Raw genomic sequence first — 14,047 nt, 5'->3', positions numbered from 1 at the left:
AGAACCAAACAGTTCTCTTGTAAGCAATAAACTTTTTAAAAATCCCTTAATGCATAATAATACATAAAATCCTTAATACATATACTCCAGCACAACAATAACAAAATTCCTATATTAACTGTGTTCTAAAATTTCATGTGTGTATGAGTGTGCTTTCCTAAATTTTAAATTTATTACCTCCCAGGAAGTAGGTAGAATGTTTCATATTTATTCTTTGGTAGTCATAGCTTAGCACTGAGCTGCTCTTATTTCTAAAGTTTTTCAAAGTTATTTTTCTCTACAATGTTCTTATTATTGTATGCATTGCTCTTCTAGTTCTGCTTACTTCACTATACATCATTTTGTAGAAATCTTCCTAGTTTCCTTTGAAATTAAGCATTTTGTCATTTCTTATAGCACATACAGAGCATGGGAAATCTCTCTCTCCTGGGCAGAAAGGAAAACTCAGTGAAGACAGAGGCATGAGAGGAGAAGATGCAGAAACAATGTAGCTGGGGAAGCTTTGTCGACCACTATTTAGACATAGCAGTTTCCCATGCAGAAAAAACTACAGAGAGAATTGACTGAGAGAAAGCCTAATTCCATAGAGCCTTTTCCTTTTAAAAGACCTATATGTTGTTTCTTGTCCATTCAAGAAATTTTCCATTTAGATGAGAAACTACAGTTACATGTAGAAAGCTCTGTCATAATTATGGGCTATCCTGTCCTGTCTAGAATTCTATCCTAGGTAAGCTTCGAACAATAAAAGAGAAGTTACTAGGTATTAATTTCTAGAGAATCATCAGTATAGAAAAATTTAGGTAAATCCTCAATACAAACATGTAAATGAATCCACAATCCTATTTTAACATGGGAATGGACAAAAATTTATATGCATTATCAGAATATGGTAATTCATTCTGAATTAATTAACTTAAATCACTTTGGTTTTCAGTTGGGATTCTGTGTACTCATGTCAGTATTAAAAAGAAATTCCTGTATAAAGAAATGTTATTTATTCAGATTAAGATCCTATAATATTATATTTCCAAATTTATATTATTATATTAGCAAATTTTTTTCACATCATCACAAATATTTATAGAGAACTTTAACTTATATGAAGTACTTCCTAGACATTGTTTCTGCATCCTCTCCTCTCATAAATCTGCCTTTTCTGAGTTTTCATAACCAATTCTCCCTAGTTCTTTTCCTACCTGTCTGACTCTTCTTTCTGATCTCTTGCTTCATTTCTGATCTTATCATATGCATCATATCTTCTATATATGGATGCCCCAGAGCTCTGTTCTGAATTTTCTCTCTCTATTCTCCCTAACCTAAACAGCTACCTTGGCTTTAATTATCATCTCCAGGTAAATGATTCACAGATTTACACATTCAGGTCTCTTTCCTGTGGGTTTCAAAAAGGAGGTCTTATAACCTCCTCAAAACAAACATGTCAAAACATTATTCATTTTCTTTTCCCCAGAACATTCTGGTCTGGAGAACTTTCTTATTTTTGTTGAGGGTATCACATTTGCTTAGTCTTCTCAGTTCTTAATTTTTTATTGTTCTTAACTCCTTACTTTTTCATAAACCATATGGTTTATATCAAATATGCCATATCTTACAGTTCTATTCATGCAAAAATCTCTTCAATATGATATTCCTCTGTTCTTATAGTCACCACTTTTGTCTAGATTTTCTGTAATAGTTCTGTTGAACTATTACATGGCTTCCTAATTAGTCTCTCTGCCTCAAAACTGTCCCCTCTTCAATATATTTCCCCCTTAATTGTCTTGTTATTTTAAAGTGTGGATTTGATCTTGTTATTCTCCTAACCAATAAACTTTATTCTGTTCTTATTGTCTCCAAGATCAGTTATAAATCCTCTTTTTTTCAAATCTCTGAAAGTCTTCAACAACTTGGCCCCAACCTATATTTCCAACCTCATTAAAGATTATTCCTCTTTCTCCACATTATGGTCTAGACACACTTCTTTTTTTCTGTTCCTTGAAAACACATTCCATCTATGTTCTCTGCTTTTCCTGTGGCTGTTTTACATGCCTGGGATGCACTATCTCCTCAATTAAGTTTCATAAAATCTCTCCCTCACTTTTCTTAAGATATATATCTTTAAAATCACCTTTAACAGGAAGCCTTTTCCTACTCCTAAATACAGAATTCTTTCCTGTCTAACAACCTTGTATTAAACTAAACTCATGTTTATTCTGTAGGTATTTATATATGTACATGTCTGCCATGTATATGTGTACATTTTCTCCAATTGAATGTTAACTCCTTGAGAGTCAGGGATTATTTAATTTAAAAAAAAATTTTGTACGCCCATATTTAGAGGCAACTAGAGGCTCATTGGATCAAGCAGTAGGCCTATGGTCAAGAAAACCTATTTTCAATGAGATCTCAGACATTTGCTAGCTATGTGATCCTCAACAAATCATTTTATCTTTGTCTCAGTTTTCTTGATTGAAAAAGGGAGATTGCAATACCCCTACCTATTGAGAAGATCGATATTTTCAAAATGCTTAAAACAATGCCTGGAAAACAGTAGGCATTTAATAAATTCTTGTTTCCTTCCTTTCCACATCTTAGCACAAAGTCATTATCTCAATTTCAGAAATTTTAACTTTCATTTTCAGCCAAATATCCATAACTTCCTCAAGTGAGAACAATTTTTCACCATTTTTTCTATTTCTTATGTTTTGTTGTTAGAATGCTTCATTTCTTTTCAAATTGAACTCATCATAGAAGGCCAGAGAAATTCACTTTGGTTTACAATATAACACCATATCTAATATTCTATATAAATTTATATTGTTCTACTCAAAGTTGAATAATAATTTTCTAATTTTTAAAACTCATTAGCCCATTAGAGTTTAAAAGTTAGTTTCATATACACGTCACAATAAGACAAAATTCTGAACAGATCAATTTGCTTTTAATCCAAACATAAGAATATGGAATAGCAATAGCAAGACTTTCTAGGAACTTCATAACAATAGATAGATTGGTGACAGATAAATGACAGATAGAACATTTATCAAGTAGCATTAACTATGTGCTAAGGCTTGAAGCCTTTCTATAGATTTTATATACTCTATACAAAATTGCCACAAGACTTTCAATTTATATTCTGGATTTTTAAAATACTTAAGGACCATCTATTCCAACTCTGTCATTTTATAGAAGGCAAAACAATATCCAAGACATTAAGTGATTTGCTTAATGTCAACATTTTGCCCTAGTCAACAAGACTAGGACTTGAACCCAGTTCTCCTGAATGCTACTTGATTATTGTTATTTTTTGTTTTTTTTTTTTATCACTGTATCATGCTTAATTATGATTTTGCTTCTATTTACATACCAAAATAACTTACCTTTTCTCCAGGAATTCCAGGGGCTCCATATTCTCCTTTGCTACCAATTGTGCCCTAAAATTGAGAAATTTTAAAGCTTTGTAAATATTTTTGCCAAAGATAATATGGTACTTCACAGATCAATTATTTCTTAGTTTAAACTTATCTGAACTTGATTCAAAGCGACTCTTGTTCAGTCTTTAAATATATAAGAGATTCCCAATGTCAATAATTTTATTGTGATGTTTTGTTGTCTTCTAGCTTTTTAGAAGAGATGGGGAATATAACAATTAAACCATCATCTTCCCAATTCCAGCTTCAATCATAAAAGGGGTCTTAGAAGAACTATGTAACTATAAATTAGAGAAATGAATGGGAAATGTCTAAAAAAAGACATTTCTAGAAAATTACCACAACAATGGAACCTAATCTATCAAAACTTCAAGTTCTAAAATCACGAAAATGAACTATTCTTTTACGAAAACCAAAGAACTTTCTAACTATGAAATGGGAGAGGATAACATTACAGGTCTTATATAACTGAGAAAGTAATTTCGTTGCTAAGTAATTTGATTGCAAACTACAATTGCTAAGCAAATGAAATGAATAGATTAAGAATAATTATAATAACCAAGTCAGATGGAAGAAAAATATAATTATTTCAAATCATATATGGTAAGTTCTGGTCTGACAGAAGAGGCATTCCTAGAATGGTCATGGCAAGGGACCACTGAAGTAGAATATCAATTATAATTCTATGTTCAAATTCAAGTATTCAAACGTTTTCCATGAGAGGTTATTATGATTAATGAATAATTATGCAGATCACATTAATGGAGTAATATAGAATGGATGGGAAGACTAAGAAAAAACAAACAACAAATCTGCCTCAAAGACAGTGATTTTAGTTTAAACATTTTTGACTTATTCATTCATAAAGGACAATAGTAATAGAAAGATACACTTAAAATATCAATCAATGATAAGTGGTATAGAAGACATCATCAAATCCACATGATTAGAAAATGAATTGGGAAAAGTGAGGCATGATAGACAGTATTGCAGTGGTATTCATGAGATATCAGAATCAGATCAGATGAGAGGTCAGGGATGGGTTTTGATGTGTACCAATGGATGCGTTTCCCACATCCTTGACATAACAGGTACATTGTAAAATCACATTCACAATACGAAATTTAAAATGATGAAGATCTAATAGAATAAAAAATTTTAAATGAGAAAAATAATGTGATGGTTGTTTTTTAAAATAACACCATAGCATGTTAGCAGCATAAAATATTGTCACAGACAGGATTTGATCATAAAATTCATTTGCTTCTGGAACTAGGATTGAAAAATGTTTACCTTGTATCTCTTGGCAGACTTCCTAGGTTAAATAATGCTTAGAATGAGCTAAAATGTCTCAGTTTCTCAAAAAATAAGCTAAGAGAGGACAAAAAACGTTTTCCTTTACTATTCTGTTTTATGTTTTTTTATAATTATAAATGGTTATAAAATTAAATCAAAATAATGCTTAAATAGAAACAATCAGCTGTTTATGTAGATGGCAACTTACACAAGAATTGTCAGGACAGAAGGTCTTCAGGCATTATGTAGGCAAGTGGGGGAAAAAAGAAAGGGAAATTTATATCATTGTGAAAGAGACCTGAACCTTTATTATCAAAATCCACATTACTCAAAATTAACAGGTCCCCAAAACATTACTTGCCACCTAACAGTAGTAATCCAAATCTTATAGAAGCATAAGTGAAAAAATGCTGCACACTTATCCTGGGTGATCACCAATTAACCATAACTATTATAAGTGTTCTTTAAGTTCATTTAATAACAACAACAACAATAATAATGTGTGCTTATTGTCATTTTAAAGTTTGTAAACATTACACACATCTCTAAGGTGAGCCTCACAACAACCCAATAAAATAAGCATTATAGGTATTATACTTATTTACAGTTGAAAGGTTAACTGGTTCATTGGAAAGGTTAACTGACTTCTTCATTATCACATATAGCTAGTAAGTGAGAACTGACTCATCTTACTGATTCCAAATCCAGTACTCTATCCTCTATGTCACACTGCCTCCTCACTAAGGAAAGGAAATATTTTGTATGCTGATATTCATTCTCTAGAAAAGACTATCTCCAAGACATGGTTCATATATGAAATATTCAGCTGCAACAATGATCTTTTCCATGAAAAGGCCTATAAATTATAATATATTAGCTGCACTACTTAGTAAGACTCAAAATTTTCATTGAACAAAATATCAAATCAGTGATAGATTCTTTACTTTTAATAACAAGCAATCAAAAAGATTTATTAAGTTTCTTCTATTCACTAATCTCTATGTTAAGTCCTGGAGATATAAAGATTAGGAAATAGTCCCTGCTCTATAGGAGCTCATATTCCATTAAGAGAGACAATTTTAATAGTTTTACTACTTACTTCATAGTATAGTTGTGAAGCATATACTTTATAAACTTATGCAAATATTAGTTATATTGATGAGTTAATTTTGTTTATTCTTATAGATGTATAGTACACTATGAGATAAGTAGTAAAAACATTATTCCTATTTTACATGCAAGACAGAATATTAAGTGTTAAGTCAAATGCCACTGTTCTTTGGACTCCAAGTCTACTGCTTATTCCACTACTATACATGGATCCTAAGTCAGGCTACTTTAATTTTGACTGCCTTTACTAGCACCAAACCATTTGTAAAATGGAAATCATTGTAAAAATATTTCTTGGAGTATTATTTTTGGAATCAAGTCTGGGATTTTATTGCTATTAGGAATTCTTAGTGAGGGAAATCTTTCAACCATTAAAGATCTAATAGTTAGTGAACAAACATTTAAGTTTGGATTATGTGTCAAACATTGCACTTAGATAGAAGATGATTGGGGGAGATATGGAATGAGTATAAGAGCTTGACTTAGGAAAAATATCTGCTCAGTGATTTATCATCTTAAGTGTTAACATGGAGCACTGAAGTTGAATGACTTGTTAAGGGTAACATATAGACCTGGGTTTTCTTGACTTGGTCTTAAATCCTGACTTTATCTCCTTTATCTGATGTCACTCATATGCCTGGCACTATGATACTACTTAATAAATACTTGTGAATTAATTGATTTATTATCACCAATCTTAAAAAACTTAAGTAACAGTTATATAGGCAAGCAAAAATATATCCTTTCCTATACTGATAATCTACAAGAGAAATCTAAAAACAAAGTGATTCCCTCAGTATCAATATTCTTTATGTGATCACATTCAATTAACTGTTTAGAGTGCCTGGAAGCAAATTAATTTTTTCAATCTTCATACTGAATATTATTATTGCTGTACCTGTTATAACACTAAAATCTATGTTAATATGATATATAAAAGATGCTATTGTTCCTTCTAGCATATATTCAAGTTAGAAGAAAACAGAAAAAAAGAAAACAAAAATAACTAACAACAGAAAAACTTTATAATAAAAGCCTGAGGATCTCAGCTTTACATTGCCTTGAGGTCAAAAATGTTAGCTCATACCACAAGCATTCATTCTGAAGTCATTTTCACTTGCCACAATGTCTAATTAGCTTCATAAAATGTTAATGTGCCTCCCCTTTTTTCCATTTCATGATTATATATTTTTAAAATCTGATTTTCTGCTGAGCAACTACTATAATGAACATGCTTGGTGCTGGAAAACAGATGAAAAAATTCACTTCCTTCTTTTTCTTGCAGAGATATGTGTGTAGAATATCACATCTAGTGTCAGACATCAATTTTGATTAATTTTTTGGAAAGGTTTTTTCTCCTCTCTTTTAAAAAAAATATTTATTATGAGATGTTTGCTTGGGTAGGACATGAGGAGAGAACATGAGGAAATTAAAGTGATATGAAAACAAAACCCCAAATCAGAAAAATGTTAATATGCATATTACTAAAAAGCTTATCAATATTTCAGTTGATGGATAACCTAAAGCCAATTTTTTATCCTATTCTGTTTTCATACTTTCCCCACTTTAAGGATACTTCTGTTGTTGTATACTTAGCAAAATGAAAATATGAACATTAATACAAGTGAAATATCATTTGTAAAATATCAGTTGTGAAAGCAAATGAAGATCAATCATGCAAGATGAACCCAAAGGTAAATTATTTTTAAAATGTCTATTGTTGAGTATTATATGTACCAGTGTTCTCCTTAATTGGTGTTTCTCAATGTGTTCCATTTTCTGACACATTTCATGACATTGTGGGGAATCACATAAAATGATATGGATTACTAAGGAGAGGAATTTTTTCAAAATTCTTAAGGTTAAGGACTGTTTTGCTTATTATATTTGTCTCTCTAATGCCTTGCATAATGTCTGGCACAGAACAGATATTTGGACAAAAGGTAAACTTGGGAAAATCTTTGAAAAAGGTGTTGCAAAAGGGTGTATGTATATGAATATATACTTTTCTTAATCAATTCTTAGAAGCAAATTTAAGTCTTCTTAAAAATCATAATCCCAGATATTAATTATTTTTCAATTTAAAAAAGTTTGAGGTTTTGGGAAGAGCTAAAGTTTTAGTTCAAATTCCAATTTCATTGTTTTTTATGACTTTAGGAAGTTATTTAATATCTCTTGGCCTCTGTTTTCTCATTTGTAAAATGGACTACTTCACTGAATTGTTTTAAGAAGCCACTATAATGAGATAAAACATATGAAATTGCTTTTTGAACCACAAGGCACTATTCAAATGTAAAGTTTGTAATTATTGCCACTTAAATTATATCAACATTAGTATTATATTTTGCCGCACAGGTACCCTCATGATGTGATTTGAGGGATGCTAGTGAATGTCTCACTCATTCAATGACTTGTTATATTGCTTGAATTTCTAATGTTATTCATTCCTTAAGATTAGGGCACTGAAAGATCATGCTAAAATGCAACTCTATTACTTGAGAAGTATAATATACTACATGTTGCTTAGTCACTGCCATAGCTCAAATTAGTTTATCTTTATTAGTCCTCAGAGAGCAGAGCATTGAAAAAATTAAATTTCAGATGAGTAGGTTTTTACTGGAATGATGAATAGGGGAACAGAGAGAAGGTCTAGAGCAGGTTTTTCTAACCATGAACATATTTCAGGGATCTATGAATTAATTTTTAAAAAATATTAAAACTATAAATGTATTTTAATATAACTGGCTTCCTTTGTAATCCTATGTATTTTAACTTATGTATTTCAAAATATTATTCTGAAAAGAAGTTCATAGTCTTTTTCAGAGTGTTGTGCTTCAGAAGAATTCCTGGTCTACCATGGCAGAATTCATTATGGGACTGAGCCCTGGTAAAACAGAACCAGACTTAATGCAGTGGGGCATTGAGGAAGAGTGTAACAAGATTAGGCAAACAGATACAGAGATCAGCAGTGACAAATAAACAAAGAGGAACAACAAGAGGAGAAAGAAGAGGAGAAGTAGGAAGAAGAACAATAGTAGGAAGAAGAGGGGAAGAGGAAGAGAAGGAAGAAAAGGAAGAAGAGAAAGGGAGGAGGAGAAGACAGAAGAAAAGAAAAAGAAACAGGAGAGGAACAACAAAAATAAATTTTGCCTAATTTACAATTTTGCCTAGAGTTCTTTAAAGCTGAAAGCCCTGATGTTTGCCAGCTTCTCTATGAGTTCAACATGACAATTAAAATCTATTGCTTCAAGCCTCCTGGGTTCTTGCAGATTTCAGCTGTTAGTATTTTTATGTTGTTCATTAAATGCATGTTTTGCCCCACATCTTCGATATGTACCAAGCTAAGAAAGGCCAGAACAGAGTTGCACAGAAACATATGTACAATTTTTTATTCATACTAAACATTTCCTCTAACAGACATTAGATTGGTTATCTTACCTGCTCCCCTTTGTCCCCCTTAGGACCAGGCAAACCAGCAGCTCCAGGCAATCCTGATTCTCCCTGCATAAAAATAAATTTCCAAGTTACTTCCCCAAAAGTTAACATATTGATATGAAATTCTCTTGCTCATAAATATTCGGCTGACAATGGTGCAGTAAAGCAGCATAGCTTCTGGTTATCATTAAATTCTGTCTAAGGCATTTGTCTATTTTCCTACAGTCAACTCTTAATAGCTCAAGGGCTGGTTACCTAATATATGGAGGATCTATTCCCCTGCTCCTCCTTTCAGGATCTTAGCCATTTCTCAGCTTCTTTTTACCAAAAGAAATCCAGGGGAAAGAGAGGAGGTGAATTTCAAATTGGTCTTGTAAACTGTGAAGGGGAGGAAGATGAAACTAATGCCAGCACTAAAGTTCTTGGTTTTTATGAGTATTTCATTGATCTGTACTGTCTTTCCCACTTAGAATAGACAACCAAGGGTTACCTATATTTGCTGGTTGAGACTGCATACAATAATGAAAATCTTTGCCGCAGTATATTCTTTAACTTGGAGATATAGGCAATTATGAAAAAAGCACATTGACGGAGAAAATTTCTTCCATTATATTTTTCCAGCAAAAAACATAATTCCCAATCACTAATACCTATTGAATAAAAATGTATCCTATCTTGTCCCTGACTTAGCAAGTTAAAGATCCATAGCAGAGATTCTTAATTTGAGGTCCATGAACTTGTATTTTAATAATTCAATAATTATATTTCAATATAATTATTTTTATAATCAAATATATAATTTTGCATTTTTAAAAACATTATATAAGAATAGGTCCAAAGGCTTCACCAGATTGCTTAAAGTGTCTATGACACACAAAAAAGGTTAAAAGACAGGATCCACAATATAATGCTTCATAAATTACAACTACAAGTCCATCCATCCAAACATAAAGAACACAAAGAGAAGGCATCTTTAACAAAGTTAAAGCCATCTGTGTAGTGGACTTAAAATCCAACAGAGATAAAAAAAAGTTAGGAAAAGAGTATGAGATTGGGACACCTTGGTAGAGCAGTGGATAGAGCACCAGCCCTGAAGTCAGGAGAACCTGAGTTCAAATTTGGCCTCAGACACTTAATACTTCCTGGCTGGGTGTGTGGCCCTGGACAAGTCACTTAACCCCAATTGCCTCAGAGGAAAAAAAAAGTAGTATGAGATTAATGTTTTAAGAGCAACTGAATAAGTCCAGGAAGCACACAAACAGGATTTCTCTTAGGATTTAAGTGATAGTCAAGAAATTACCCTCACAGTCAACCCATGAAAAGAAAACAGAAGGAGAAGGAAAATAAAATGTGTTAAACATTCTCTCTTTGGACCTGGACCAAAGAGAGGATGTTAGAAAGGCTAATAACCTTGAAAGAGGATAAAAATGAAACAAGAAGAAAAAGGAGGGAATTAGATTAAGTTTGGAATGGAGAAAAGGCAACGGGGTCCCTCTGTCCATTAAGAGAAAGAATAATATAGTAGAGCTGGTAGCTAGGAGACCTACTCCCCATCAGAGCCAATGATGAAGAGTAAGTAGGTATGTGACTTTAGGAAATGTTTATCTCCCCTGTTCCTTTGATTCCTCATCTATAAAATGAAGGATATCTTTCCAATTTTAAAATTCTACTCCTCCTCACTTTAAACCAAATGCAATGGCTTCCCAGATACACAGGACACCTCTAACTTTGAGCAATGGTCTCAGAAATAGTCCAGGGAAAGTCCAACAAGCAAACTGAGTAGCTTGGGAGATATGTTCCAATCTTCAATGTGTTCAGGCTTGTTCTGGGTACCTGCAGCCACATTTGAGGGGACTGATTCATCCTATCCTATGTCTTTTCCACATGCTCTGGGCTGAAGCTTTCCTACCTTGTTAGGAATGCACTGGCATCGGTCAGCAAGTTCCGGCTTTGCTAGCAGATGTGCAGAAATTTTACTGGCATGAGCAGTTGCCATCAATGAAGCCGCAGTTCCAAAGCTGTCCTGCTGTGGGCACTAAAATACAAATTGAGGGCATCATGAATAGAATCAATTTCTAGCATTCTAGGCAACAATGTTCCCTTGCCTCCCTCTTTCCCTCATCAGTTTTCATTATATATATATGGCTGCCCGAATTGTTGAAAGGCAGTTCCACTGATCCTTTACTAATAGAAAGTTGCCACCGATGATAGAGAAACATAACATTTGCTCTTGCACAAAGATTATTACTGGAGCATTGTACAAGAGAAATAGATCCCCTGTGATAAAATTATACTACTCTGAAAAGCCACTAAAATAATGGCTTTAGTAAAGAATTCTTCAAATACTGTATACACATATCTGACTGCGACAATTCTACAAAATATTTATCATTATATTGTTATACTGAAATAACAATATTAAATTCCAAAGCTAGATAAAACTAGTATCTAAATACATCATTTTGTAAAGGAAATCAGCACACAAAAAGCACCATCTGAGCTTTCTGATGCTGGTTCCTTGAGCAAAAGAGACCTAAAGGCATGGGCAAAAGAAAATAGCCATAGTTGTTTTGTTTTTTTTAAACTGAACTAAGATCAAATTTACTTTGTCAAAATGTGTTTTTAATATTGTTCAGTGACTTCAACAGATGCTAAAAACAGTGGGAAATTTTTTTCTTTTTTTTTAATTACCCAGTGACTTGGTGATAATTTAGGGAATCTCTATAGAGCAATTCAGATAAAACACACTCTCTCTCTCTCTCTCTCTCTCTCTCTCTCTCTCTCTCTCTCTCTCTCTCTCTCCTCTTTTCCAAAAACTTCTTCAGAACGATTTCTAAACAAACCTGAACTTATAGGGAATCTCTGCCCAAGATTTTAATTGAATTTGCCCAAGAATATAATTAGTGACCTTTCTGTTTTCATAATGGAAATCACTAAAATACTTAAATTGAAAAACTGCTGATGGAAAACAATACCTAGCATTATTTCCATTAGTTATGATGTCATGAAATTTGTGTCTCTATTTGGCAACTATCTTTCTATCAAATGATAATAAACTATTTTGTAAACATAACATACTTAGAAATATCCTTACTATCTGCATGTGCAAAAATATTTATAATAGCCCTTTTTGTATTGGCAAAATATTGGAAATTGAGAGGCTCCCCAACAATTAGGGAATGGCTGAACAAGATATGGTCTATGAATGTAATGGAATACTATTGTTCAATAAGAAATCATGAACAGGCAGATTTCAGAAAAACCTAGAAAGATTTATATGAACATAAGAAAAGTGAAATGAGAAGAACCAGGAAAACATTGTACACTGTATCAGCAACCTTGTGTGATCAACTATGAATGCATTCACCAACCTTCAATTTTTATCCTTGCTGAGTTTTCTGCAACATTTGACACTACTTTCTCCTATTGGATAATCTCTTCTTAAACTTCAGATACCCCTAATTTACTTCTTATCTTTCTAACAACTGCTCTGTCTCCAATGGATTCTCCCTAAGATAAAGGCTACTGTGTCATGATTCTGCATTTCCCCCAATATCCACTGCACCTCTCTCATCGCATCAGGTACTTAATAAATTTTCAAAGACTCATTTTTAGAGTGGAAAGAGTGCAAGAGGAAATTAAGTTCAATCCCCTTATTTACAAATGAGAAAATTCAAGCACAGAGGATTATCCACAGTCATACAACTTGAAGTATCTAAGACACTTAGAATTTGAATTCAGGTTATTCTGACTAAAGGTATACTGCAACATATGGTTTCACCAATGATTGCTAGATTGAAAAAAAAATTAGAAGGTGCTAAGTTTAAAAATTAAAGTACATTTGAACTGTGTAATATAATTAACAAAATAATGAGCTTTTCTCTATTTCACAAACTAGGCACAGTGTAATCTATAATACAATTATATTCTTTAGGTCACTGTTTCTCATTCAGTGATTTATGACCCACTTTTAGTTTCTCCTTTTGCTCTGGATGACTGACAAGCCTACTAGGCATGTAGCTAAATTGTAGGGTTGAAATAAAATCTAAAAAAAAATCTTTAGTCATCTTTCTTCACTCTAAATATGTCTAAAACATTTAAGCAAAAAAAAAAAAAAGAAGAAGAAGAAGAAGAAAAGAAAGTACAATAAAAAGAGGTGAGTGATTCATTGAATGTTTACACACTAAAAGCATTATTCTGGGACCACAATTACATATACCAACTTCAGTACTTTTCATTATGACCAGGAACAAGGAAATGTGTATTTTCTCCATTTAGTTTTGGCTATCATCTGGGCTAGATATGTTCAGAAGCTAGCACCTACAAGAATTTAAAGGGTAAAGCAAAGAAGCAAATGACAACAGAATCTATAAGAAAGTAAAGGAAACAATTATTTATTAAGCACCTACTGTTTCAGACACAACAATAAATGCTTTTACAAATATCATCTATTTTATTCTTACAACAACTCTGGAAGGGAGATGCTATTATTATCCTCATTTTACAATTGAAGAAACTGAGCCAGACAGCTATTAAGTGACTTGCCAGAATCACACAGCTGGCAAGTATCTGAGGCCAAATTTGAACTAACATCTTCCTAACTCCTGATCTAGCACTCTTTCCACACCACTATATTGAGGCACTGAGGTCTGAGCTTAATATGGTGATAACAAATAGATAATGTGTTTGCCTGGACGATGCTACCTAGAGATAGGATATAATGGGATTAATTAGGTATGAGTTGTTTTAGTTTGGAGGTGAGAAGGGAAAGCACAGAG

At 32.6% G+C, this 14,047-nt stretch overlaps 1 protein-coding gene across 1 annotated transcript in view; it reads right to left on the bottom strand.

Moving 5' to 3' along the window:
- COL19A1 (collagen type XIX alpha 1 chain) overlaps window positions 1-14,047 on the bottom strand; it is a 347,108-nt gene that overhangs the window by 305,969 nt on the left and 27,092 nt on the right. Inside the window, exons 6-8 of the mRNA XM_051996709.1 lie at window positions 11,179-11,304; window positions 9,273-9,335; window positions 3,378-3,431 (exon numbers count right to left, since the gene is read on the bottom strand). Of these exons, the coding sequence (XP_051852669.1) occupies window positions 3,378-3,431; window positions 9,273-9,335; window positions 11,179-11,304 (243 nt within the window). The remainder of the gene's footprint in view (window positions 1-3,377; window positions 3,432-9,272; window positions 9,336-11,178; window positions 11,305-14,047) is intronic.

The sequence above is a fragment of the Antechinus flavipes genome, chromosome 4, assembly GCF_016432865.1.
Source record: "Antechinus flavipes isolate AdamAnt ecotype Samford, QLD, Australia chromosome 4, AdamAnt_v2, whole genome shotgun sequence".
Taxonomy (NCBI): Eukaryota; Metazoa; Chordata; class Mammalia; order Dasyuromorphia; family Dasyuridae; genus Antechinus; species Antechinus flavipes.
Note: the sequence above shows the minus strand (reverse complement) of the source record. Positions and strands in the feature narration are given on the sequence as shown.